Here is a 23,919-nt window from a genome sequence, read left to right on the forward strand (position 1 = left end):
TTCCTGGTCAAGTCTTGTGGTCAGCGAAAAAACTCTGTGCCCTATTCATGTTTAGTCCGGCCAGACTGTGATGTCACACTGTGAGCAGACAGAGTGTGACTTCCTCATCATCCAAGGTCCATTAATTAGCAGGTCAGTTGCACGGCAACTAAAAACAGCCACAGGAAGTCTCTCCTGGAGAGATCGAGATCGAAGGACTGGGAAAATAGAGAGGAAGCAAAATAAAGGGACTGCAAGAAATGTAGGCTCCATTAGAGGAGGAAGAGCATGTTTTCATCTGTTTAGGTGAAGAGAGAGATGAGAGATGGATGATGAACGAGGGTCTGGGAGAGGAGGATGGCATTGAGCGAAGTGGTCTTTGCGAAGACTTGTGAATAAAGTGAGTCGTTTAGCAGAAAGGAAAGAAACTGTCTCCAGTTACACAGAGAAAGAGAGAGAGAGAGAGAGGAAGAGGAAGAAGAGAGAGAGAGAGAGAGGGAGTTGTGGGGAGGAATATGCTGAGGTTGTTTTTCATTCTGCAGAATTAGCTGGGAGAAGAGAATGTGCACGCATACACACACAAACACACGTGCACAAATGCCTGCACACACATGTCTGACAAGTTAACAAGGCATGAAGGACAAAACACATACTGTGTTTTAAGTGTTTTATATCCTCCATGTCTTGCTAACTTGTCAGACTTGTGTGTGTGTGTGTGTGTGTGTGTGTGTGTTTGTGTGTGAATGTGCACATTCTCTTCTCTCAGCTAATTCTGCAGTTAGTATAGCAAGACACAGGCATAAACTGAACACACACAATGGAAATACCCCCTCCAATCCCCCATCCTGTTGTCCTGCTGAGTGTCTGGCAGTTCAGATGCAGTCGGAATTCCAGATGTCGTAACTTAACCCTCCCTCCCCCCTCCCAACCGGAGTGAGCCTCGTGACTCTCTCCCCAGTCCAAACTCAACTCCACAACATACTGTAGCAGATGGAAAGGCTGGTCAGCCTAAATCGTTTTAACACAATAGGAAAATACAGTACATCATCAATGTAATTGCGCCATTCTTTAATCATAAGAATATCTTATGTTAACTAGTCATCTCCTCTGTCTTTCTGCCCTCTCCCATGCACCTCAGCTGTTTGTCAAAGGCCCATTAGCTGACAGGAAACGCCTTAGCCTGTTGATTTGAACCTGCTTCATTGGCTCATATAACACACATATAGCGCACGCACGCACGCACGCACGCACGCACACACACACACACACACACACACACACACACACACACACACACACACACACACACACACACACACACACACACACACACACACACACACACACACAATAGCCAACATGTTTTTCTGCTGTGAATGCCAAAGGGTTTACACAATCCTCTTCATTCCTGGTTTCACTTAATCCTTGGACACAGCCTTTATTTTCCAACCCAGTTTCAGGCCTGCCAGTTTCCAAGCACCAATGGAACTTTTGGGGAGCAAGAACCCTGGAGGTAAAGGAAGAGTGAGTATGGGACCAGTTGCGGTCTGATAATAAGGTGGATAAGGAAGTGCTATGTGGACAGTTTGTTAAGAGGTAATTGGTGAATGCAATACCAAGGTGATATTGAGCTTCAGTTAGGATTTTACTTGCTTTTGTTTTTACAATGTCGTTTGTTAAAGTGCCTCTGAGTGTGTGACTGTGCGTGCACGTGACTGACCACTTAGCTCTGAAAACCAAAATAAATAACAGATATAGCTCAAACTTTTCAAAACATTTTATTTGAAAGAAAAGTGTAAAAGTGAAAAAGACAGGCACAATCTCATTCAAATAGTTCCGATAGTTATCATTATTATCATAAAAATTAATATAATTATTATTGTTTTTACTACTAGTAAACCCTCTCATCCCTGAAAAATAAAAAAAAACAGCACCATGAATTGAGAACTGTAAACAAGTGCATTGACAAAAAGGAGTCATTTCCATATCTTCAATTTATTGCATTGAGACGGAAAAACAATCAAGTTTCAAAAATAATATCCCCATCCCATTCACTTTCCCCCAAAATGAATATAAAATTAAGGCCACTTTCAAAATGTAGTTCCCTGTCCAGCAGGACATTTAATGACAATGTACACAAACACATTCTATACATGGAGAACAACAATAACAATAGTAATAGACATAATAATAATGACAACATCCTGGATAATAATAATCATAATAATAATAATCACTAAAACACTGCATGACATAAAGGAATATTAATGACACAGACAAATTGCTCAGCTTTCAAATGAGTGTTATATATGCTTCAAAGGGACACTAGGTGTATAATTTGGCATTTTTTTATGTTCAATACTGGCTCTCTGAAATATCCAGATATGAAATTGTGGTAAGGATGGACTGGGGGCGCGCATTGACTGCAGCACTTTTCGTGTTTCATTGAGTGTTTAGTGAATAGACTTATCTGATATATACCCCCTCTCTTTAGACAGTTCATAGTTCATGTGATAGAACTGAGATATAGGAGACAACGCTTAATGGGTAAAAGGCTTTGACAGAATCTAGCGTCATGTACTATCATGGAGCAGAACATCCACACGACATGAAATGATGCCGATTGCATTCTTTGACACAGTCGACACTAAATATGGGCAGATGGAGGCACTGGACATAGTCATGTTCAAAGCTGAAATTCGCAAGGACACAAACACTGACGACACCCACTAAAAAAAAGGACATTTAAAAAGGCTAAACAAACAGCGAAGAGCTGGAGTCAACAACCACAGAAAGAACGAGAGAGAAAGGAGGGAAGAGAAGAGGGGACAGAAATGGCAGAAAAGAGTGGGAGTGGAAGAGAAAAAGGAATCTCCTCCATGTTTAAGTTGGTAGTGGTAGGAATATTTTAGCCATAGCTAACAAGTATATCTTGGCTCTGGCTAACCCTCATTCAAGGTCCACAGACTTCTCTTTTTATCTCCACTAGTATTACTCTCTATTTGCTCTCTTCTCTCCCCTACAGCCCCTCTCAACTCATCAACCTCCTCTCTCTCCTCCCTTTCTCTCCTCTCCCTCTCCTCCCCTCTACACCTTGTCCAGTAGGGAGCGTTGGCAGTACAGGAGACGGCGTGGGGTGCCATACCTGCGGAAGAACAGCAGTGCCCCCAGAGTGAGGATCACACACACCAACAGCATGAGGGGAACCACCACTGCCGCCGCACCCGCCCCTCCGCCAGATCCTCCTTCCTCCTCCACCTCGATGATGATTACTTCTGTCTCATCTCTATCCTCCTCTCTGTCTTCCCGGTCATGTCCTCCACCCCCCCTTCCTCCGTCGGTCTTGGGGTCCTCCTCTGGACAACCCATCCAGTCTTTAAGAGCAGACTTGGGGAATCCAGGCTCTACACGAAGCTTCTGGTTGTTGAACTTCCAATACTTATTGGCTTTGTAGAAGTAGGTGTGTCCTGAGAGCCAAAAACAGTAGGGAGATAAAGATGTAAAATAAGAAATACAAAGTTGGGATAACTTTATCCATTGAGAAAACACACACACAAAAAAAAACATTTGTTTTCTTTAGATTAGGACATAAAAAAAGACTCACGCTGCACGCTTGCATGCACCCATGCACAGACACAAAAACACATGGGACGGTTACCTTGGTCTCTGCTCATGAAGCCAGCTTTAATATTGTCTGGGACGCCCTGCCACACATTGATTGGTTTGGGGTATTCAGGGTCCACAGAGCGTGAGTCCTCATTGTAACGATAGTACCTAACATGGGGAGAGACAGACATGTTTCAGTTTAACATGAGTGCATCTGCATATCTCCAAACCTCTGGTCTGTGCTGACACACACCTACAAGTCTATTGTTCATCCAAAGATGTGGCTGCTCAGCTGGTGTGGTCTGAGTTATGAGATGTAAGCTTGGTGGGCCAGTGAAAGACAAAGCCTCCCGGAGACAGAATTATGTTCTGGTTCTTTTTAGCGAAGCCTCTTAATGAACTAAGTTCAGCAGGATAACCAATGTGCAATGAATAGTATAATTGTAGCATTTCTGTGATTCTCATCGCTGGTTTTGACATCTTTAACTCAAATGTCAGCGACCTCTTACGAGCAAAAGTGGCAGTACTTATTTGGGGAATTAGCAAGCATCTCAATGAGCTTCTCCTACAGGGTTGTTCAGTTTGGCCCTAGAGGATATGCAGACCCGGTTCGAGGCCAAAAAGAAGCAGGAAGAGGCGTTGCACGTTTTTCTCCCTTGGAGGTTCATTCGGGATGCCGGAGGGGGAACCTTCCGGAAGGCTGGCAGGCGGAGCTCCTTCAGCTAAGCAGGCTGTGCCGGGGGCCGAGCCCAGCACCAGGTCAGACCGTTCTGGTTCCCAGGCACAATGCCAGTCTGTCTGCCTGACACAAGCGTCACCCCACTTCCAGAGGCGAGGTAAGAGATGGTCCTGCTGGAAGGTGACAGCCCCCATGCAACTAGCTTGGGGATGGCACGAGATCGTCCTCACTTACCAGCCTCCCCAAAAACCTGTGGTCACAACAGTACCACTAAGTGGCACTGCCAATTTGGGTACGTCACGGATGGACGAAGCCTCGAACCCAGAGTGGACCGGGCTTCAGGCAAATGTTTGCACCTAAACACATTTTTTCAACCCCATTGTTTTTGGGTATTCCACATGTGAGTTCAATAAAACAGGTCCCTCCACATTCAGACACAAGGTTGTCAAGATTGGTGGAGATATATATATATATATTTCTCCAAGTCCATGAGGCCTCAGATGACGCTTTATGGGAGACTCGCTGCCTCCTCTGACTAATGGCGCTCAAGCGCAGTGTCGCCCTGGGTAATGCGAACAATGATGTCGGGGTACAGGCTATAACTCATTGTACATGATTGTAGATTCTTCAACCAAATTTGCGAGAGTGCGACTACCCATAGTATGTTATATCTCGTTTCCCTCCTTCAGGGAACAATAGTTAATGTCATAATGTTACGTTTTCAACATTCTTTGGTTTAGTGTTTCTACATTTCCACTCCACTCAGTCAAGTCATGTTGATGTATTCAAACACACATTCAGATGTAAAGAGACTTACTTGTTTCCCCTGAAGAAGTATGTCTTGCCGGTGGGGGTGTAGAAGAGGGCGGCATCTATTTTGTCTTTGGGTAGACCACTGCCCATCTCCTTTAGAGACTTGGGATAACCATCCTCCAGAATAGATTCCTTGAAAACCCAGTGCCTGTCTCCTACACAGAGAGAGATATAATCTGAATGAGTGGTTTTCCTCAGTAAGAATTACAATGTCTTCTATATGTCTATATATCTTCTTCATGGATACTCTTACTGACAGATGTGGCTGCTTCACGTGATCTATTGTTGTCTCTACCTTCTTGCCTTTGTGCTGTTGTCTGTGCCCAAAAAATGTTTGTACCATGCTTTGTGCTTCTACCATGCTGTGCTGCTGCCATGTTGTGTTGCTACCGTGCTCTTGTCATGTAGTGTTGCTATCATGCTGTGTTGTCATGTCTCGCTGCCATGGTATTTTGATGCCTTTAGGTCTCTCTTTATGTAGTGTTGTGGTGTCTCTCCTCTCATGATGTGGGTTTTGTACAATATATATAGATGTTTTAAATCCCAGCCCCCGTCCCCGCAGGAGGCCTTTTGCCTTTTGGAAGGCCGTCATTGTAAATAAGAATTTGTTCTTAACTGACATGCCTAGTTAAATAAATGTTCAAATAAAGGTCTATAGAATAGTATTATGCAGGGGTGGTAATAGAGTAAAGAGTAAGGACAGATTTACCCTTGAAAAATACAAAGTTCCCATCATCCCTTTCATAAGCAGCATTGATGTTTGATGGCAGGCCTCTCCAGAAATGGCCTATTGGCATTGGGTATCCGTCCAGAACTGCGTTGTTACGGACTCTCCAGAACCACTTATCCTAGAGGAGAGAGAGACATGGATAATACCTGTACAAACTAAATATATATATATATATATATATATATATATATATATATATATATATATATATATATATATATATATATATATATATATATATACAGTGCCAGTCAAAAGTTTGGAAAGGGGTTTTCTTCATTTGTACTATTTTCTACATTGTAGAATAATAGTGAGACATCAAAACTATGAAATAACACATATGGAATCATGTAGTAACCAAAAAAAGTGTTAAACAAATCAAAATATATTTTATATTCTTCAAAGATGCCACCATTTGCCTTGATGACAGCTTTGCACACTCTTGGCATTCTCTCAACTAGCTTAAACTGGAATGCTTTTCCAACAGTCTTGAAGGAGTTCCCACATATGCTGAGCACTTGTTGACTGCTTTTCTTTCACTCTGGGTTCCCACGCACCCCAAACCATCTCAATTGGGTTGAGGTCGGGTGTTTGTGGAGGCCAGGTCATCTGATGCAGCACTCCATCTCTCTCCTTCTTGGTCAAATAGCCCTTACACAGCCTGGATGTGTGTTGGGTCATTGACCTGTCGAAAAACAAATGATAGTCCCACTAAACGCGAACTAGATGGGATGGCGTATCTCTGCAGAATGCTGTGGTAGCCATGCTGGTTAAGTGTGCCTTGATTTCTAAATAAATCACAGACAGAGTCATCAGCAAAGCACCAACACACCACCACCTCCATGCTTCATGGTGGGAACCACACATGTGGAGATCATCCATTCACCTACTCTGCATCTCACAAAGATACAGTGGTTGGAACCAAAAATCTCAAATTTGAACTCTTCAGACCAAAGGAAAGATTTCCACTGGTCTAATGTCCATTGCTCGTGTTTCTTGGCCCAAACAAGTCTCGTCTTCTTATTGGTGTCCTTTAGTAGTGGTTTCTTTGCAGCAAATCGACCATGAAGGCCTGATTCATGCAGTCCCCTCTGAACAGTTGATGTTGAGATGTGTCTATTACTTGAACTCTGTGAAGCATTTATTTGGGCTACAATTTCTGAGGTTGGTAACTCTAATGAACTTATCCCCTGCGGCAGAGGTAACTCTGGGTCTTAATTTCTTGTGGCGGTCCTCATGAGAGCCAGTTTCATCATAGCTCTTAATGGTTTTTGCGACTGCACTTGAAGAAACTTTGAAAGTTCTTGAAATGTTCTGCATTGACTGACCTTCATGTCTTAAAGTAATGATGGACTGTCGTTTCTCTTTGCTTATTTGAGCTGTTCTTGTCATAATATGGACTTGGTCTTTTAACAAATTGGACTATCTTCTGTATACCACCCCTACCTTGTCACAACACAACTGATTGGGTCAAACGCATTCAGAAGGAAAGAAATTCCACAAATTACATTTTAACAAGTCACATCAGTTAATTGAAATGCATTCCAGGTGACTACCTCATGACGCTGGTTGAGAGAATGTCAAGAGTGTGCAAAGCTACCAAGGCAAAGGGTGGCTATTTGAAGAATCTCAAATATAAAATATATGAATATTTGTTAAACACTTTTTTGGTTACTACATGATGTTATTTCATAGTTTTGATGTCTTCACTATTATTATACAATGTATAAAATAGAAAAAATCAAGAAAAACCCTGGAATGAGTAGGTGTGTCCAAACTTTTGACTGGTACTGTATATTTAGGCAATAAGGCCAGAGGGGGTGTGGTATATGAACAATATACCACAGCTAAGGGTTGCCTGGACACAGCCCTTAGCCATGGTATATTGGCCATGTACCATAAACCTCTGAGGTGCCTTATTGTAATTATAAACTGCTTACCAATGTAATTAGAACAGTAAAAATGAATGTTTTGTCATACCCGTGGTATACAGTCTGATATACCCCAGCTGTCAGCCAATCATCATTCAGGGCCCGAACCACCCAGTTTATAAATATACATACAACGACAAAGCTCATTTCAGCTATACATATCTGTAATGAAGTACCTTGAAGACAAATATTTCTCCTCGGAGGATGGCGATGGTGTCAAAGTGTCCCTCACAGATGTCGGGGCCAAAGCGAGGGTTGTATGGGGTGTGAGTGGGTTTGGGTGGGTGGTGAGGGGAGCGTGGGCTAGGTGGGGGAGGGCGGGGGCCACCACCTGATCTACCCCCTGCACGGTAGAGGGAGAGAGTAATACATGTAATCCTCTACTACTATCAATACCTAGGCCCTTCATTTTTTTTCGTGATCTGACTCAAATGAACTTTGCGCCCTAGTTATAGCCTAGATACAGTATAACAACTAACAGTAATTATAATGAATTTTCTCTTAGCCTGTGCTCACCATAGATTTGCTGTATTCCCCTGAGGTCATCTTCAGGCAGCTGGAAGTTCTCTGTCTCCATCCACTGGTAGAATGGAGCCATGATGGCAGAGGGGTCGTTGGAGTGCTCCAGACCCAGGGCATGACCCAACTCATGTACCGACACCAGGAACACGTCATTACCTAAGACCAACAGAACTATGTCATCACCATCACATTAAATTGTCCCATTAAATTCAAGCTTGTTATAACAATGGTATGTGTGCATGTATAGCAAAAGTACTATTCAAATTGAACTGGCTGGGAACTTCTAAAGCATTGACAAGATATCCCTGTGGTAAATAGCAGGCCTCTATCTCACCATCAAAACCAAAAGAAGAAAAAACTGTATATTATGCATTTTCCCCACACAAACACGCCCTGGGGATAAGTTCAAAACACACACGTCGGGGCCTGCTGATGATGTGTTTTTGTGGCCTGCCGCTCACAACCGCCCAGGGAGCATGGCAACTCCCAACAGATTGAATCTGACATCCCGCCAGTGAATTTCCCATCAAAACATTCCTCTCCCTCTTCCAAACACTCAAGGTCACTCACCTGACAGATCACTGTTGCCGACCGTCCAAGGCTCTGCAGAGTCAAAGTGTGTGTCTCCCCCTATGCCGTTACCGGGGAAGTAGGCATGTGCCAAGAAACCCCCCTCGCCGTCAAAGGGACTGGAGTCGCCATGGAAACCCTCACCGAAGAAGAGCATGATGTCGGCAAAGTCCTCCACCTTGTCCCGTATGTGACTGTAGGGGATCTCCCGGAAGCGTAGAGGGGTCACACTCTCCCACACCTTGAAGGCTTTCCTGATAGCGTCATGGGTCTCATACTCCCCCACCTTAGGGGTGTAGTTCTGTATACTAAGAGGGAGAGAGGGAGCCCCGTTAGAGAGAGAAGAGCACAGTTTGTGACAGAAAAATATAGAAATGAAGTGAGTAAAGAGAAGAGACGGGGAAAACAGTGATTCATTTTACCACATAATAAATCACTGGGAAATTTCAGAAAATCTGGCTAAGATTAGTATGACTTTACATGACTTCACCATATGCGTTGTGGCTCTTCTTTTCATTGTTACCCTACAGTTGGACGGATAACTTACCAGAAGGTGAGATCAGTTGGACGGATAAGTGACCAGAAGGTGAGATCAGTTGGACGGATAACTGACCAGAAGGTGAGATCAGTTGGACGGATAACTTACCAGAAGGTGAGATCAGTTGGACGGATAACTGACCAGAAGGTGAGATCAGTTGGAGGGATAACTTACCAGAAGGTGAGATCAGTTGGAGGGATAACTTACCAGAAGGTGAGATCAGTCTTATCCCATTTCAGGCCCTGGATAGCGTAGCGCTTCTTTCTCAGGTTACTCTTCAGCTCAGTCCCGAACTTGTCTGGAACTCCACAGCGTGGCCGCTTCATTGCCCTGGCAAACACAAGTCAGGGACTAGTCACACAAACCGGCATTTGTTTACAATAACCCTGAATCAGTGATTTCACACAAGTAAGGCCATTTGTTTTTAACGGCCAAGTTATAAGCTCCTGGTCCTACAAACAGGATAGTATGGTCCTGAACTTGCAACAGTTGTTTAGCGTGAGAGGCACTCACTCTACAGTTTTGGGGTCAATGGAGCCGGTGATGGTCAGGCCGTAGAACCTCTGCATGGCTGCGATGGCCGTGGTGATGGAGTGAGGGGAACGGGCAGCGTGTGTCCGCAGGTCACCTGGGGGCAGGTAGCCATACTGCTGCAGCCACACCTAAAACATGGAACAGGAAGAGGCTGTAATGTTAAAATGTCCTGAATGGTTGAAGAATGAATACACCACAGATAAGTCAGAAATAATGTATCCAGGGCCTCCCAGGTGGTGGGCGCTGTACTGCAGCGCCAGCTGTGCCATCAGAGTCCCCGGGTTCGCGCCCAGGCTCTGTCGTAACCAGCCGCGACCGGGAGGTCCGTAGGGCGACGCACAATTGGCCTAGTGTCGTCCGGGTTAGGGAGGGCTTGGTCGGTAGGGATGTCCTTGTCTCATCGCGCACCAGCGACTCCTGTGGCGGGCCGGGCGCAGTGTGCGCTAACCAAGGTGCACGGTGTTTCCTCCGACACATTGGTGCGGCTGGCTTCCGGGTTGGATGCGCACTGTGTTAAGCTACTACAACAATTGGATACCACGAAATTGGGGAGAAAAAGTAAATTAAAAATAAATAAATTCAAAAGAAGAAAAAAAAAAGAAATACTGTATCTGGGCCTCCCGGGTGGCACAGTGGTTCAGGGCGCTGTACTGCAGCGCCAGCTGTGCCACTAGAGACCCTGGGTTCGCGCCCAGGCTCTGCTGTAACCGACCGGGAGGTCCGCGGGGCGACGCACAATTGGCACCCCCACAACATGATGCTGCCACCCCCGTGCTTCACGGTTGGGATGGTGTTCGTCAGCTTCCCCCTTTTTCCTCCAAACATAAAGATGGTCATTATGGCCAAACAGTTCTATTTTTGTTTCATCAGACCAGAGGACATTTCTCCAAAAAGTACAATCTTTGTCCACATGTGCAGTTGCAAACCATAGTCTGGCTTTTTTCTGGCGGTTTTGGAGCAGTGGCTTCTTCCTTGCTGAGCAGCCTTTCAGGTTATGCCGATAAAGGACTCGTTTTACTGTGGATATAGATACTTTTGAACCTGCTTCCTCCAGCATCTTCACAAGGTCTTTTGCTGTTGTTCTGGGATTGATTTGCACTTCTCGCACCAAAGTACGTTCATCTCTAGGAGACAGAACACGTCTCCTTCCTGAGCGATATGATGGCTGCGTGGTCCCACGGTGTTTATTCTTGCGTATTATTGTTTGTACAGATGAACGTGGTACCTTCAGGCATTTGGAAATTGCTCCCAAGGTTGAACCAGACTTGTGGAGGTCTACCATTTTTGTTCTGAGTACTTGGCTGATTTCCTTTGATTTTCCCATAATGTCAAGCAAAGAGGCACTGAGTTTGAAGTTAGGCCTTGAAATACATCCACAGGTACACCTCCAATAGACTCCAATGTCAGTCCTTGACAATCTTTTTGGCCTTCCTGTGACATCGGGTGGTGTAGGTGTCCTGGAGGGCAGGTAGTTTGCCCCCGGTGATGCGTTGTGCAGACCTCACTACCCTCTGGAGAGCCTTACGGTTGTGGGCGGATCAAGCGGTGATACAGCCCAACAGGATGCTCCCGATTGTGCATCTGTAAAAGTTTGTGAGTGTTTTTAATGACAAGCCAAATTTCTTCAGCCTCTTGAGGTTGAAGCGCTGCTGCACCTTCTTCACCACGCTGTCTGTGTGGGTGGACCATTTCAGTTTGTCCGTGATGTGTACGCCGAGGAACTTCAAACTTTCCACCTTCTCCACTACTGTCCCGTCGATGTGGATAGGGAGGTGCTCCCTCTGCTGTTTACCGAAGTCCACGATCATCTCCTTTGTTTTGTTGTGTCATGCACAAAGTAGATGTCCTAACCGACTTGCCAAAACTTCAGTTTGTTAACAAGAAATTTGTGGAGTGGTTGTTAGACGAGTTTTAATGACTCCAACCTAAGTGTATGTAAACTTCCGACTTCAACTGAATCTTCCAATTTATGTTTTCATATGTTTTGGCTTGCGTGAGAAGCACAAGGTCCACAGACAGGCGATGGCCATTCCAATGAGTAACTATAAAAGTATTCAAACATAAACAGTACTCTTCAGTGGCTGTGTCCAGATGGATGAAACCAAGGCCAATTTGACTGAAGCTGACACACTGAAACCAAACCAGGACAAAATGGCACCATACAAAGACAGCTCAGATTTCACTCAAGCCCTTGTAGGGAAAAGCCCAAATCTTGGTAGACAAAACTTGTGACAGTGAAACTAAAAACATTCTGTAGGTAAAATTTGAACCTGCATCACTATAGATCTAGACTGGCCTCTTTTTTCCAGGCTTCTCTTTGTGAAGTGTCTGGGGCTACACTAGAGAAGGGGTCGGATGATTACAGTATATATTTGACCTTGCATTTCCCTGGAAGCTCATCAAACTCTGGTGCCTCCCTCTCTTTATCTGTGGCAGATCCAGTGGCTGGGTTCCAAACCTCTCTCATACATTTTCAGCTCTGCCCTTTCTAACCCCCCCCCCCCAAAAAAAAAAAACAGGAGTTGGAAATAAGGTAGGTAAACCTGAGACCCACCTATCTGATATTCTCTACTGAACACACCCTGACTTGAACCTTGTCAATAAGCTAGGAAGAAGTGAGCACACACCCAGGGAGTGTTTTTCACAACTTTAAAATATGGATTGTTTGGCTGCATGTTTGACCTGCAACTATTCAGCTCTTTTGTTGCCTTAACAGTGTCAGTGTATTGTGAAACAGCACAGTCAGTCAGTTATTTTACTGAGAACTTCTCTGGGATCCCATACAAACCAAAGTCAAAACCCCTCCCCCCATTCCCGTCTCTCTGTCGTCTTCTCTCCACACTCCTCCTCCCACTCTTTTATCTTACGGAAAACCCAGAGGCCTGAGGGTAAATAATTGTGAACAACCACACCCAGTGCACAGTCAGTACATCGTTAGTGTACAGTTACTGCCTGGTAGGTTATTGTACATGTTCCAGGAACATATTGAATATATGAACAAAAAACAACACTTTTAATTAACTCGTAATTATGTCATTTCAGCATTTTCTTTGTATCAAAATGTACTCCAGTTATATGTCAGCAGTTTCATTATACTGTGTGTGTGGGTGGGGGAAACTCAGTGTATTGTGTGAGTTTTGTAAATGACAGTGACAGTTTTGTAAATCCGTATGAAGGAGTGAGGGGGAGAGAGGTCGATGAGCATCATGAAAGAGAGGGCCGTGGCGAAGTGTGTAATTAATGGGTTATGATGGTTTAAATATAATGGAGGTGGGAGGACATGTCTGGAGGAAGAGTTTGTTTCAGGACAACTTTCAATTCTATGCATGGTATAAGGCCACAGCAGCTCTTTCTCAGGCTTTTTTTTTGTTCGTCTTTCATCTGGGTCTTCCATAGTGTATGTCGTTAGGCTGCATTTAAAATGGATGTACGTGCAAAAGAGCCATTCAGTAACACTGAACACTTCTTTCAACCATAAGCCTAGTGAGTCCCACTCCTCCCATATATGGTCCCATTGGTGGGTCCATAAAAAAAAACATCTTTCAAGTGTTTTTCACTACTTCTGACTGTAGCAGTTTTGATCACCGAAGCCTAAAGAGTGGTCCCTTTATTTACTTTAGTTGAGTGAGTCAGACCTAGTATGTAGACTTTTACACAAACAAAGTAACAAACTAATAGGCCTACACATTTTAGAGGTAAGGATGTTCCCTGGCCTTAAAAATGAGAGTTCGAAGGATGTGTGTGCGTGCATGTGCGTGCACTCGCGCCCCTGCATAGAAATAGAGAAAGATGACTGAATTACATTTCAAAGGAGAAGAAAAAACAAAAAAACTAAGTCAGTTGCTCCGTTTGCTCTGTGCCAATGGAAATAAAACTCTGGTCGACAGTGAAGGCGCTTTACAGGAAATATGTCTCAGTGCTCCAGATTACTGATCAATGTAGTGTGCTCCAGATTACTGATCAATTTAGTGTGCCCCAGAATACTGATCAATTTAGTGTGCTCCAGATTACTGATCAATTTAGTGTGCCCCAGAATACTGATCAATTTAGTGTGCTCCAGATTACTGATCAATGTAGTGTGCTCCAGATTACTGATCAATTTAGTGTGCCCCAGAATACTGATCAATTTAGTGTGCTCCAGATTACTGATCAATTTAGTGTGCCCCAGAATACTGATCAATTTAGTGTGCTCCAGAATACTGATCAATTTAGTGTGCTCCAGATTACTGATCAATTTAGTGTGCCCCAGAATACTGATCAATTTAGTGTGCTCCAGATTACTGATCAATTTAGTGTGCTCCAGATTACTGATCAATTTAGTGTGCCCCAGAATACTGATCAATTTAGTGTGCTCCAGATTACTGATCAATTTAGTGTGCCCCAGATTACTGATCAATTTAGTGTGCCCCAACACACAAACATAACAGCTGATCATGAGAAAGAAGGTTCATAGCGCATAGCTAAATACACAATATACAATGATCTGGCCCATACAAGACACTTGGTTTAGGAGTGACTGAACACACTATTACAAATCAGAACACACACACACACACACACACACACACACATCATCAGAGTCATTAATCATAAATGTGTGTGTCTGGGTGGTGTTGCAACATTATGTGGATGTTATTGATAAGCTTCCCTGACCTCTGACTATTCTCTACCTAAGTGTGTATGGAATTGCCATTGGCTGTCTAAGAAAACAGTCCTCTAGCCAGCCAACGTCAACAAGATTGAGCAACAGATGAAGTCAAATCTGAAAAACATCCCAATGACGCCAAAGTCCTTTCAGCATTAGCCAATCTGTTTGCATCTCTGTACTTCGTCAAAACAGAGAATGCTCTGCTCAAAAGCAAAAACAAGAAAATGGAGGAGATGGTCAAAGTTTAATCTCCTTCATTATCGTATCATTATCAACAATTGGGTCCAGAGGTTTTTTTTATGAATAGATGACCTATCAAAGGTTATAACTAAGATCCTGAGTATTTCCTGTTCAGGTCATATGGTCAGGAAACTGTCCTGGTCCCTGGGATGTAGGCTGGTGGCCATGTTTGTACCCAGCAGTCCTGCTTGCGGAAGTGTACTATGCATTTGTGACCTATGATTAACATCCTGTCCCACTGGGTATAGCCTAATTGCACCATTCATAAACCTAAACTGTTGTGTTCCCAAATTGCATTATCACAATTACTTATTTTCTCTTCCTTCTTGTGGGTATGACCTCCTTCCCTCTAATTATCTCTCTCCTTCCTGTTGCCTTCCGTCATTTCCCACTCATTCACATTTCCATCAGACTGGTTCCCTCTTTATACTGGCTGACCCTCCGCCTTCCTCCACCTTCCTGTGTCATTCGCTTTGTGTATTGTCAGGCTGTAGGCGTATTGCCACAGTGAGACCAATACAAGGTGTTGTCAAGCAAAGAGGAAATCCTCTGCCCACTTTCTCGCTTTCCCTGAGGCCACAAAATATGACACACCTACCTTCCATGCTCTGTCTGGCACTATGGTCTTTTACCAGCTAATTGGCTATTACACAGACCTGCAGATCTGGATTTACTGTTATTTTAGGGTATTATCTCTCTCTCTCAATACTAGTGAGCGTACTGGTGCAAAGATTATGGCCAAACGTCACTCAAATTACCAGTAGTATTATATTTGGTTTGTTGGTGAGTTACCCCAAATGTAGAACAGAAACAGTGAAAAGCTGTCAATTGGAACAGCGTTGTTAGACTATAGCGTTCCAAAAGTCTGATGGCACTGGCGCCCAAATAACATATGGCCCATATCCGTGGACATCTTAGGTCATACCGGTAGGCTATATACCAGACTAGCTCAATTGCCAATTTTTCAGCCTCTGTGTATCACAGAAACACTTTAAATTAATAACACACACATGTTTCTAATAAAGTCGCTATGGGTGAAATCTATAAAAAAAATATCTGTCCAAACATACAAAAACATCTATTTTGAAACATACATTTTGACTATAAATGTGTGGCCAGCTCTAGGATGAGTCTTGGTGGTTCCAAACTTCTTCCATTTAAGAATGATGGAGACCACTTTGTTCTTGAGGACCTTCAATGCTGCAGAAATGTTTTGGTACCCGTCATCACATCTGTGTCTCGACACAATCCGGTCTCGGAGCTCTACAGATAATTCCTTCAACCTCATGGCTTGGTTTTGGCTCTGACATGCACTGTCAACTGTGGGACCTTATAGACAGGTGTGTGCCTTTCCAAATCATGTCCAATCATTTGAATTTACCACAGGTGGACTCCAATCAAGTTGTAGAAACATCTCAAAGATGATCAATGGAAACAGGATGCACCTGAGCTCAATTTCGAGTTTCATGGCAAAGAGTCTGAATACTTAGGTAAATAAGGTATTTCTGGGGTTTTTAAATATAAAATATCTTTAAAAAAAACAGTTTTTTATTTTGACATTATGGGGATTGTGTGTAGATTGATGAGGATTTTTATTTTATTGAATCAATTTTAGAATAAGGGTGTAACGTAACAAAATGTGGAAAGGGGAAGGGGTCTGAATATTTCCGAACGCACTGTAGGCAGTCAACGTTCAAATTCATCCCAAAGGTGTTCAATAGCGTTGAGGTCAGGGCTCTGTACAGGCCAGTCAAGTTCTTCCACAACAATCTCAACAAACAATTTCTGTATGGACCTCACTTTTTGCACGGGGGAATTGTCATACTGAAAAAGGAAAACTGTTGCCACAAAGTTGTCATACTGAAAACTTCCCCAAACTGTTGCCACAAAGTTGGAAGCACAGAATCATCTAGAATGCTGTAGCGGTAAGATTTCCCTTCACTGGAAATAAGGGACTTAGCCCTGTTGGAATTGGCTAATAGCCCGAACCTTGAAAAACAGCCCCAGACCAATATTCCTCATCCACCAAACTTTACAGTTGGCACTATGCATTCGGGCAGGTAGTGTTTTCCTGGCATCCACCAAACCCATATTCATCCGTTGTACTGCCAGATGGTGAAGTGTGATTCATCACTCCTGAGAACCCGTTTCCACGGCTCCAGAGTCAAATGGCAGTGAGCTTTACACCACTCCAGCTGACGCTTGGCATTGTGCATGGTGATTTCATGAAGCTCCTGACGAACAGTTCTTGTGCTGACATTGATTCCAGAAGCAGTCCCGTTCTGTGAGCTTGTGTGGCCTACCACTTCGCGGCTGAGACGTTGTTGCTTCTAGACTTTTCCCCTTCACATTAAGAGCACTTGCAGTTGACCGGGGCAGCTCTAGCAGGCCAGAAATGTTAAGAACTGACTTGTTGGAAAGGTGGCATCCTATGGCGGTGCCACATTGAAAGTCACTGAGCTCTTCAGTAAGGCCATTCACTTTTGTGACAAAGTAGGCGTGGTATACAGGTGATAGCACTATTTAGTAAAATACCAAGTCCATATTATGGCAAGAACAACTCAAATAGGCAAAGAGAAACGACAGTCCATCGTTACTTTAAGACATGAAGGTCAGTCAATGCAGAACATTTCAAGAACTTTCAAAGTATCTTCAAGTGCAGTCGCAAAAACCATCAAGTGCTGTGATGAAACTGGCTCTTATGAGGACCGCCAAAGGAAAGGAAGACCCAGAGTTACCTCTGCTGCAGAGGATAAGTTCATTAGTTACCAGCCTCAGAAATTGCAGCCCAAATAAATGCTTCACAGAGTTCAAGGAACAGACACATCTCAACATTAATTGTTCAGAGGAGACTGTGAATCCGGCCTTCATGGTCAAATTGCTGCAAAGAAACCACTACTAAAGGACACCAATAAGAAGAAGAGACATGCTTGGGCCAAGAAATATGAGCAATGGACATTAGACCAGTGGAAATCTGTCCTTTGGTCTGAAGAGTACAAATTTGAGATTTTTGGTTCCAACCATGCTTCATGTGAGACGCAGAGTAGGTGAACAGATGATCTCTGCATGTGTGGTTCCCACCACGAAGCATGGAGGAGGAGGTGTGATAGTGTGGGGGTGCTTTGCTGGCGACACTGTCTGTGATTTATTTAGAATTCAAGGCACACTTAACCAGCATGGCTACCACAGCATTCTGCAGCGACACGCCATCCCATCTGGTATGTGCTTAGTGGGACTATCATTTGTTTTTCAACAGGACAATGACCCACATCACACCGCCAGGCTTTGTAAGGGCTATTTGACCAAGAAGGAGAGTGATGGAGTGCTGCATCAGATGACATGGCATCCACAATCACCCGATCTCAAACCAATTAAGATGGTTTGGGATGAGTTGAACTGCAGAGTGAAGGAAAATCAGCCAACATGTGGTCAGCATATGTGGGAACTCCTTCAAGACTGTTGGAAAAGCATTCATCATGAAGCTGGTTGAGAGAATGCCAAGAGTGTGCAAAGATGTCATCAAGGCAAATGGTGGCCACTTTGAAGAGCCTACAATTACTACTACATGATTCCATGTGTTATTTCATAGTTTTGATGTCTTCGCTATTATTCTACAATGTAGAAAATAGTAAAAATTATGAAAAATCCTTAAATTAGTAGGTGTGTCCAAACTTGACTGGTACTGTATAGTGTATATGCTTATTTTGCAGAATGTAAACCATTTGACTGTTACAAAAATAAGTGTTAATGGACGACAGACAGTCTCTTTGCAATCATTAACAATTTGGCACTTTAAAGCTTTGCACTTTTAAGGTTAACAGTAGGGCCTATTGCTTTATATCAGGTAAGAGCATCACAATGCATAGTTTCAGAGGATATTGCCCCTCTAACTATTCAAAAATGGATTGCTGTGTTCAAATGGGCAGCAGGTAGCTTATCGATTAGAGCGTTGTGCTAGTAATCTGAAAGGTTGCAAGTTCAATTCCAGGAGGTGAAAAATATGTCGATATGCCCTTGAGCAAGGCACATAACCCCAATCGCTCCAGAGTAGCCGTTAACTCTGATGAATCTGGCAATAAGCCAACAATCCCTGTTATTTCTCTTCGAAGTGACCTCCCAAGAGTTGTGCAAGGCGCCTTGCACGCTCAGGTCCCATGCCAGCATGAGCAACAGCAGTCGGGTATTCCCTCTATCCGGAGTGCCATTCCTCGACCATGACACCCGCAAAGTAAAGAAAGGCCCGGGTAGTAAAGGCCCAGTTTATAAATATATATCATTGTTTAAAGAGCCATTTTCATTGATGAAAGCTGCGCATTCTTCACTTGCTTCTAAAGTAAAAAACGGATTTATCTGTCTAAATGGCAAACTTGTTGACTGACATGATTGTTACGTGGAGTGGAACAGGGAAACCCAAAAGCAGACTCAGACAAGAAGACAGGAATGAAGTAACGAAGCTATTTATTGAAACACAGGGGGAAGATGGAGTGCAGGCCAGGGGAAGCTCGGGCGGGTTGCTGGAAACCAGGTACGGAGGCTGGAGTGAGAGTGGTTGCGACAGGTCCGGAGTGGAATCCAAGGGAGCAGTAGAGTGGGGGAGTCAAGAGCGGAGTAGCAGGATGAGGAGACGTGGGACTGGAGACAGGGACCAGAGTCAGAGCGGGCAAAACTGTAGCGGAGAGGAAAACCGTGTCAGGAAAGGAAAACAGGATCTAAATAGTAACAAATGGCTAGAAACGTAGACGGACTGAGCAGAGATTGCGATCTGGCAGTGTGGAAGTGGCAGGACTTAGTATTTGTAGAGGTCTTAATTATGGAACAGGTTGCAGCTGGTGGGGATCTGCTCTGACTGCAGCACACCTGTCTCCGCCCACACAATCACACACACAGAGAGAGATAGGGAGAGTGGGAGAGCACTGGGGGAGTTGCGGCGGGTCAAGTAGACACAGGATGAGCAGTAGAGGGTGTGGCAGGAGCAGATGTAACAATTATCAGCGCTTCAATTCCCTCTGAGAGACCTAACAGCCTACTTTCTGCTAAATTGACAGTCTAATCTAGGTCAGGGAGTGGCAACTTTGATGGAGGTGGGTGCCACAAAAAATCTAAACTCATCATGAGGGACTGCAGTGACTTACGGGTCTGCATACCCACATCCATACCCCCACACGCAGTCTGAGTCGGCCCTAGCCTTTTTTGGGGCCCTAAGCAAAATTTAGTTCTGGTTTAGGTATGTTAATCCCCGTTTCTTTCCTTTTGCATCCGTTTAAGAAACGTTTTTCAACAGAATCGGCACAATGAATACACCCCTGTTCACATACAGTTCACTTTCATAGCAGCCACATTCAAACAGCTTGTTGTATGTGTAATTCCTTCTAGCATATATCTACGCGCTCTCCTCCTCTCGCTTTTCCCCTTTTCTTGTGGACTTCATTGCACAACACATCAGCTGTCTGTGACCACTCAAAAAAGTGTTTCCAAGCCATACCTTCATATATAATGAGCACCAAAACCAAAAGCTTACCTTGCCTTGGAAGAGTTCCAGTGTTGGATAGCCATAGTCAGCTAGCTAACATAGCATCCCTCTCTATTTGAGCCAGGTGTTTGAGTAGGCAAAACTAGCTAGCTTCATTCGATGCTAGCTAAGTAACTGACAGTGAGAAAAATATACACTACGAAATATAGATAGCTCTCTCTCTCTCTCCTGCTTCTCCAGAAATTTTGGAATAAATTAATTTATTCAGAACTATTCAACTATTGTCTTTCTCTCTTTGAGTCAGCTACTCACCACATTTTATACACTTCAGTGCTAGCTAGCTGTAGCTTATGCTTTCAGTACTAGATTCATTCTCTTACCCTTTTATTTGGTGGACAACATATCAGTTCATGCTGCAAAATCTCTGATAGGTTGGAGGACATCCTCTGGACGTTGTCATAATTACTGTGTAAGTCTATGGAAGGGGGTGAGAACCATGAGCCTCCTAGGCTTTGTATTGAAGTCAACGTACCCAGAGGAGGACAGAAGCTAGCTGTCTTCCGACTACACCATGGTGCTACCCTACAGAGTGCTGCTGAGGCTACTAGACCTTCATTGCAAAACAATGTTTTAATCAATGTTTTAATCAAAACAGTGTTTTAATCAATTATTTGGTGACGTGAATATATATTTAGTATAGTTTTATTTAAAAGCACTTGCCGCTAGACTAATTCACCATTCTGAAAAATTTCAGCTGACATGGGCTAATTGAGTGACTGTCATTGACTGATATAACAAGAGAAAAACAGCTGATGCACAATCACATTTCAAAATTGCACCTTGTGTATTCTGCTATTCCCGACTGAGTTTCAGTTTTTTTTATTTGGAAAAAGTCAATTTCCCATCCCTGGTGTAGATACATTATTCTTTCCATTTGCGCAGCTGGAAATGCAATTCAGGCCCCTTACAGTATGCTCAGATTACAGTTCAGGCGCCAGCAGTCAGATTAAAAACATCAAAAGGACATTTGACATCTACAGTGATGTTGTCAGAGCTTCATGTGACATGATTTAGCTGACTGTTTTCATAAATGATAGATATCTGTCAGTAGGAGTATGGGGTGCGTTGGGGTTTAACATGATGGTGAATTCCTGTAGTCGAAACAAAGGAACTTCATATCTCTCTGGCTAGGGATACTGACCGCTGGTGAGTCCTCCTCCACTGCTGACCATCAGACTATCATCTCTTCAGACACAGCCCTTCTCTCTGTAAAACTCCCTTCCCCCAGTTCAACCCTAACTCAGGACAGATGTCAACAATTATATTTCTGCATGTCTTTGAAGTTGGGTCCTACCCGCAACTCTAAATCCCCTATCCTTTCAGAAAGTGCCTCTGTACCTGACCACAATACAGAGACCATGGTATTTCTCCCCATTTGCCTTCTTCTCTTTTTATTTTATTTTGCCTCCTCAGCATTTCTAAATGTTGTCATGTGAGCCATCCTCATTGTGGTCTGCGTCCTTTAGCTGAGGTCAGATCCATCCCACATCCCCCCAGTTCTACTGACAGTCTGACATCCCAGACCTGGGAAATTATTTCCTTGCTTTTTTGGGGTACAACTTTTTAACCCTAAAAGCGCCAACAAGGGTACATTTCTGAACCCATGAGGTCAGAAATGTAGCAAATTCAAAAACTTGTTACCAACCAAAAACCCCAATTTACCATGATTTCTGTGTTAATATGGAGGAATTCAAAATGATCTATTGTGTATACTAGTGGTGTGTGGCTAAGCTGGCTAATATGAAAATGTGAACTCAATTGAAAAAAGTTGTGATAAAAGCACAAGATTTGGCACAAAGGTCGATGTATGTACCCCAAAAAGATATAGGCATGGAGCCACCCCAGATTTGGCCCCTGGGGAACATGGCAGCCACTATATATCAAAAATAACTCTTAAATGTAAATACATATTTAGCTTCCAGTCAATGTCTCTATATCAAGTGGAGAGTCTGATGTTTCAGATGCAGTTGGAACTGAGTTGATAGACTATAGAGTCCCAAAAGTCTGATGGCATATCGCTCAAATAGGTTTGACATCTTAGGTCATACCATTAGGCTATAAAAGTGAAATAATTAAAAATATTTTTAAAATATCAGATTAGCTCAATTTCCAATTTCTAAGCTCTGGGTATGACAGAAACACAACACTTTAAATGAATAATACACAAATGTTTATACAAATTGGCTATGGGTGAAATTGATCAAAATATCTGTTCAAAACGTCTATTTTGAATCATCAATTTGGACTATAAATGTGTAAACAGTTTAAAATATATGCTTATTTTGCGTAATTTAAACCATTTACTTACTCAAATGAAAAGTCTTACTGCTTGACAGACCGTGTCTCTCTCTGCAATCATTACCAATTTGTCTCTTTTAAGATAAGAATAAGTTATTTGCGCTTTTGAGGTTAACAGTAGGGCCCATTGCTATATATCAGGTTAAAACATCACAATGCATATATATATATTTTTACATAGTTATTGCCACGTGGTTAGCCTAGCGTTGTGCCAGTAATCTGAAATGCTACGGGTTCGATTCCGGGAGCCGACACGGTGTAAAATATGTCGCTGTGCCCTTGAGCAAGGCACATAACCCCCATCGCTCCAGGGTAGCCGTTAACTCTGAGGAATCTAGCAACAAACTATCAATCCCTGTTATTTACTTTCGAGTGACCTCCCAAGAGCAGGCTATGACTCACTCACCTCTGGTTTTTGATACTGTGGCGCCGCTCCTTGCACGCTCAGGTCCAATGCCAACACGAGCAACAGCAATTGGGCATATGCCTCTACACGGAGTGCCATTCCTCGACCACGACACCGGCAAAAACGACCAAATAGCTTCTGTTTTCCCTGTATCACTTTTCCTTGATTCTTGAAGTAGCTACACCGGTTGGAAGAACGCTTCCAAATTCAAAATTATGGATCAAAAATATAATTGTTTAAACAGCAATTTGCGTTGATGAAAGCCGGGCATTCTTTACTTGTTCTAAAAATCAAAACCAGATGTATTTGTAAACATAAACTGAGGAGTAACTTGATTAAAGAGCTGCGAGAAGTTGCATCAATAATTTGGCAACGTTTTAACAGCTCACATTCCACAATAATTATAAACGACAACCTTGTTTCCCTTTGTCGCCGTCTCAGCGTTTTAGGCCTATATATTTATTTGCAGCTTCCCCTAAATGTTTCTCGTGTCGGGATGGTCGGGATGTTTTGATTCTTCTTTCTTCACCCCCTCTCTCTCTGCCACACAGCAACTGCTAGTTTGACAGTCCCGCGAGGCCTTTGCTAGAAAATAGTAAAACCTCCCCCTTCAACATTGGCCCTTCCCTTCTGCTTTTGCATGAAGGGGTATGGTCAACTTTTTAGCTCATGACCTTGGCAGAGATGTATGGCTGTCTTCTGCTAGGGAAAATGGTGCTCAGTCAGCCTCTGTAAGCCTACCTCTGAGTAATCAAATGATAAAGGAGTTATTACGAGTTAATAAGCATATCACCAACACTGTCTACAGTCACACATCAGGTCATTCCATAAAAGTATCAATACATGAGATAAATGTTTATGTATTTCAGGTATTATGCAAATAGGTATATCATTG

General features: G+C 43.3%; 2 protein-coding genes across 2 annotated transcripts in view; one reads left to right on the top strand and one right to left on the bottom strand.

Moving 5' to 3' along the window:
• Positions 1–6,051, top strand: part of acin1a (apoptotic chromatin condensation inducer 1a) — a 46,240-nt gene extending 40,189 nt beyond the window's left edge. The window contains exon 18 of the transcript XR_005040185.1: positions 6,035–6,051. The gene's annotated coding sequence lies outside the window, so the exon portion shown is untranslated. The remainder of the gene's footprint in view (positions 1–6,034) is intronic.
• Positions 1,742–23,609, bottom strand: mmp14b (matrix metallopeptidase 14b (membrane-inserted)). Its single transcript, XM_021589022.2, has 10 exons — positions 23,025–23,609; positions 9,882–10,030; positions 9,576–9,698; positions 8,831–9,138; positions 8,255–8,416; positions 7,915–8,081; positions 5,787–5,925; positions 5,082–5,232; positions 3,638–3,753; positions 1,742–3,446 (listed from the first exon to the last, which is right to left on the bottom strand). Exons 1-10 carry the CDS (start codon positions 23,121–23,123, stop codon positions 3,067–3,069), a joined length of 1,794 nt encoding a protein of 597 aa, XP_021444697.1. The 5' UTR covers positions 23,124–23,609; the 3' UTR covers positions 1,742–3,066.
• Between the last annotated feature and the right edge of the window lie 310 nt (positions 23,610–23,919).

The sequence above is a fragment of the Oncorhynchus mykiss genome, chromosome 28, assembly GCF_013265735.2.
Source record: "Oncorhynchus mykiss isolate Arlee chromosome 28, USDA_OmykA_1.1, whole genome shotgun sequence".
Classification (NCBI taxonomy): Eukaryota; Metazoa; Chordata; class Actinopteri; order Salmoniformes; family Salmonidae; genus Oncorhynchus; species Oncorhynchus mykiss.

Bases quoted from the DNA above. Each gene is read 5' to 3' on its own strand.
- mmp14b (XM_021589022.2), bottom strand. From the start codon at position 23,123: ATGGCACTCCGTGTAGAGGCATATGCCCAATTGCTGTTGCTCGTGTTG. The intron at 9,139-9,575 runs GTAAGTTATCCC...TCTCCCTCTTAG, and splicing joins AAGACTGATCTCACCTTCTG to TATACAGAACTACACCCCTA. The intron at 8,417-8,830 runs GTGAGTGACCTT...TGTTGGTCTTAG, and splicing joins CGGCAACAGTGATCTGTCAG to GTAATGACGTGTTCCTGGTG.